Raw genomic sequence first — 3,878 nt, forward strand, 5'->3', positions numbered from 1 at the left:
AGCTGCCACACTCCTTCAGGGATGCTTAGGGCCACACACTGATGGGGCTTGAAGTGGTCCCTGGCTGGCTCCCGAATGCCCCAGTTTGATTGGTCTGTGGGAGTTCCATCAAACCACTTTATGGTTTCATCTGTGGAAAAATCACCGAATTACTACAAATTATGTGCACAGTTATCAAACATACCAAGACTGGAATGGAACCATAAAAAACAGCCCCTAAATTTAATGAGTCTCTCTCCTTTACTGATGCATTCAACTCAGTAAGTACAGCCATGAACTCAACATCAAAAGGTGGGTATTAATAACATTGCCTTGCGAACAACCCTCTATTTATTTCAGACATAGTGTTCTAGTTTAGTTCATTTAGGATACCGTGTTACTTAAGGTAACAAATTGAGTTCTGGAATTTTCCATATAACATAATCAATTTCAAGAAATAATTAAATAAGTGAAACTAATCAACATGGAGAATAATCCTTTGAAGTGCTAACATCTATATTGTTACCAAATGGCTCAGTTTCTGAAAGAATTTTATAGTGAATTTCTTTAAAGAGCAAGTCAGTCATGTACTGAGAGGGCAGTGAGGGTGGGAGAGTCCATCCTGTGTGTGGGCAACAAGGGGGAAGCTGCATTGTCTCAAAAGAATTTAAAACTCACAATAAAACCAACTCAAAGTCTGTCTGCTTCTTATTATCACCATCTGCTCGAAATTCTAAACAAGGTTGGTGATTAAAATACTCCTCATTGCAAGGGTGGGCTCACCCCCCACCTTGGTACCCCACTGTAACAAGCTCTCCATACCAATTAAAATAATTTTCTTTACAAGTACCTTTCAATGACCATCAATTATGTAAAAAAAAAAGAATACCAGGTTTCCATTTTATTACAAACTCTGGTTTTTATGAGTAGCAAATAAGGATTCTAATAGCACAACTTGTCACGGAAACATTTCCATAACTCGATGGTGCTTTTACAACATTTAGAAACCTGAGTATTTTCAAGTAAATATGGCTTTGGTATGCAGTGAGTAAGTCTGTGGATAAGAAGTTCCAGCCAAGCATCTTCATGCTAAGTATAAAGGTAAACTTGTTATGGTTTGTTTGTTTTTGTTTTGGGTATTCTGGGATTATTCCAAAGGATAAGAGGGTATAGAAAAGGCTTGCAATGTTGTTTCTGGAAGAAATGGCGGTAGGATTCATGCTATTTTTCACAGCAAATGTATCCACAGGGAGCTTTCTGGCTCACGGATGCCATTATCATCAGCCTTAACAGCCATGTATTTATTTATGTCCTCTCCTCTTCCCTACCCAAATCACTTACTGTTACTATCAAATTGAGCATTCAACCAAACCATCTGGACAGAAGAACCAAAAGCAAAAAGCTCTTGTAGGAGAAATGCATTTTCAGTCTCATCCTTGATAGTTAAAAGATTAGATCCTATAAAAAAGTAGCAAATGAACAAGCATTTATGTTTACACAGAAACACAATTTTTAAAATGTCTCCTATACCATTATTTGTAAAGCCAAGGTTTTGAACAGTCAAAACGTCTATTGTACATAAGTGATTTTTGATTACAAAATGTAAAGTAAATTTGTTAGAAGATTCAAGCTTGCACTCAAGAAGTTTTAAAGCGTAGAATGTTAATTTTAGGGAACATTCAAAATTCATAATGTAAAAGGCGTTCAAAGGCATTTCTTGGGGAAATGCATATGCTCGACATCATCTGCGGTTTTCAAATTCTACACTGGCTGTTCCCCTTCAGATATTAGCTGTCCCCCAGATAAGCAACTTTAATAGTATTTGTTTTTTCAGTAGTTTTGGTTGCTCTTAAATTCACTAAATAATCGGACAAATGAAGAAAACCACACCATTTACTGAAATATCAAGAAGCACAGGAAAGCATTTTACCATCACAAAAGAATTACCTTCCCTTTTGCAAAATTCATAAGCAGCCTCAAAACTCGTACTGTCTAGGACTGTAGAAAAACTGTAGCAATTCCGTTTAAATTTTATCCAGGGAATAGATGTTTCTGAGCACAACTCTGGGTGTTCAAATTGTCTTGTTTCTATGAAGAAAAACCAGTTATGATTTCAGGGTAGTAACCGGGTTTATTTATTGCGACCAATATTACATTGCGTTCTGTGAAAGACCAAGATAAATATAGGTAACAAGATTCACGACAATACTCTGAAAGACTGGGTTTAATGTAAATGATTACAACACTGGGGCCAGTGTATAGCATTTCTGGCAGAAATAATCTTCCTAAACTTAATAAGGTATATTGATGCATAGCTGTGTAGGCTTAGTTTGGGTATTGGCTGGGGAGGGGTGGCTGTCGCTCATGTTTACACTCAGTACCCTAAAGATTGCCACAATACAGGGATATGATTCTTAGAAATAGTGGCAGCTGAATGGCACTGGCAAAAGGAACTTCTAAAAGTACAAAATGTGTCCAATGGAGTCCAGAGTATCACAGATTTGAAAAATCCTGCCTGCTAATAAACCTAGGAGAGAAAAGAAAGCATTCAATGAAATAACACAACACAACATAAATCAGGGAAATTCAGGAGGGACATTATTTCAGAGAGCACCATGGGAGTCAGACACCTTCCTGCTGAGATCCTGGCTTTGCCACTCTCTGGCTGTGGGGCTGTAGGACTGTTACCTTGCTCCCGGCACGGAGCTGACAATACCTCTCTTACAAGTGGAGAAATTTAAATGAGTTAGTGCTGACACTTCCCAAGCACTCAATAAATGCATTGTTACTGAAAAAGGAAAGACAGCTTTTATGGTGTCTTTACAATATATATATGGCTATCATTTACATTTACTCCTGAATTGTTTTGATCTAAAGTTACATAGTGGGTATGTTATTTGATACAGAACCCAGAATGTAAGTAAATACACATGTTTTACTAAAGGAGATGTTTAAAAAGGAGACATGTGTGAGGGAACCCTCTTTCTGACCACCACAGCAATCAAGGGACAGCAGCCTCTTATAATGGAATAGATGTCCCAGGAGAGAGTGAGGGAACTTGTCTTCTACTCCTGGTACTGTTGAAGGACAGCTGTGAGATCCCCAGGACCCTATTTAATGCTCTGAGTTTAAGTTTCATCTTTAATAAAGGGGTTGGGCCAGGTAAATGTTAAGTGTAAATGAGATATTATGTAAAGTGTAGGCCAGACACATAGTAAATATCCAAACAGTATCAGCTGTTGCCATCACTATCATCATGATCATCATCACTGTCAAAATGGCCCCGGTTCTCTGTACATGCTCCTAACTCACGTTTCTAGTCTGGTTTCCCACTTTGCCCTTACCCTAACCTGTTGTCCTTCAAGAACCTTTTCTACTTTCCCCCAGATGGACACCATGTATTTGTTTCTTGATAACCCCAGCAGTGTTTGCCACCTACCTCTCTATAGCCCTGGGTAGTATAACAGTTGTCTTTGCATCACTGACTAGACTAGAGGCTTCTCGAGGGCAGAGACCTCTCAGTATTCATCCCTATATCCCCTATATAGCACAGTGTCTTGCACACAGTAGGTGCCTAGGGTATATTTTGTGAGTTGAGTAGAACTGAACCTACCAGTGGGCACTTGACAAATGGCACCTTGCAGGAATGACTCACAGGCTGTGCTATGCCAGCGTCCACTGGTGTCGGCATAAACACAGTCGCCAAGGAAGGATGACGCCTCATCTTTCCAAAAAGTGAAAGAGGATTTGGTGCCATCTGACCAGTCAAAATTAAGACCATTCTGTGGAGGAAAATTGAGCCATCACTTCTTTGCCAGGACTGCTGCACCACCACACAGTGCTATCTGAGCCCTCATCATTCCCATGTAGCTGCACCATCACACAGTGCTATCTGAGCC

The 3,878-nt window shown here is 39.4% G+C and overlaps 1 protein-coding gene across 1 annotated transcript in view; it reads right to left on the reverse strand.

Annotated features, from left to right (window-relative positions):
• The window catches only part of PLA2R1 (phospholipase A2 receptor 1), a 127,355-nt gene that overhangs the window by 4,453 nt on the left and 119,024 nt on the right, over positions 1-3,878 (reverse strand). Inside the window, exons 25-28 of the mRNA XM_023516823.1 lie at positions 3,593-3,761; positions 1,927-2,067; positions 1,321-1,437; positions 2-130 (exon numbers count right to left, since the gene is read on the reverse strand). Coding sequence (XP_023372591.1) covers positions 2-130; positions 1,321-1,437; positions 1,927-2,067; positions 3,593-3,761 — 556 coding nt within the window. The remainder of the gene's footprint in view (position 1; positions 131-1,320; positions 1,438-1,926; positions 2,068-3,592; positions 3,762-3,878) is intronic.

This window comes from Otolemur garnettii, unplaced genomic scaffold (assembly GCF_000181295.1).
Source record: "Otolemur garnettii isolate 467f Iridium unplaced genomic scaffold, OtoGar3 scaffold00098, whole genome shotgun sequence".
NCBI classification, from domain to species: domain Eukaryota; kingdom Metazoa; phylum Chordata; class Mammalia; order Primates; family Galagidae; genus Otolemur; species Otolemur garnettii.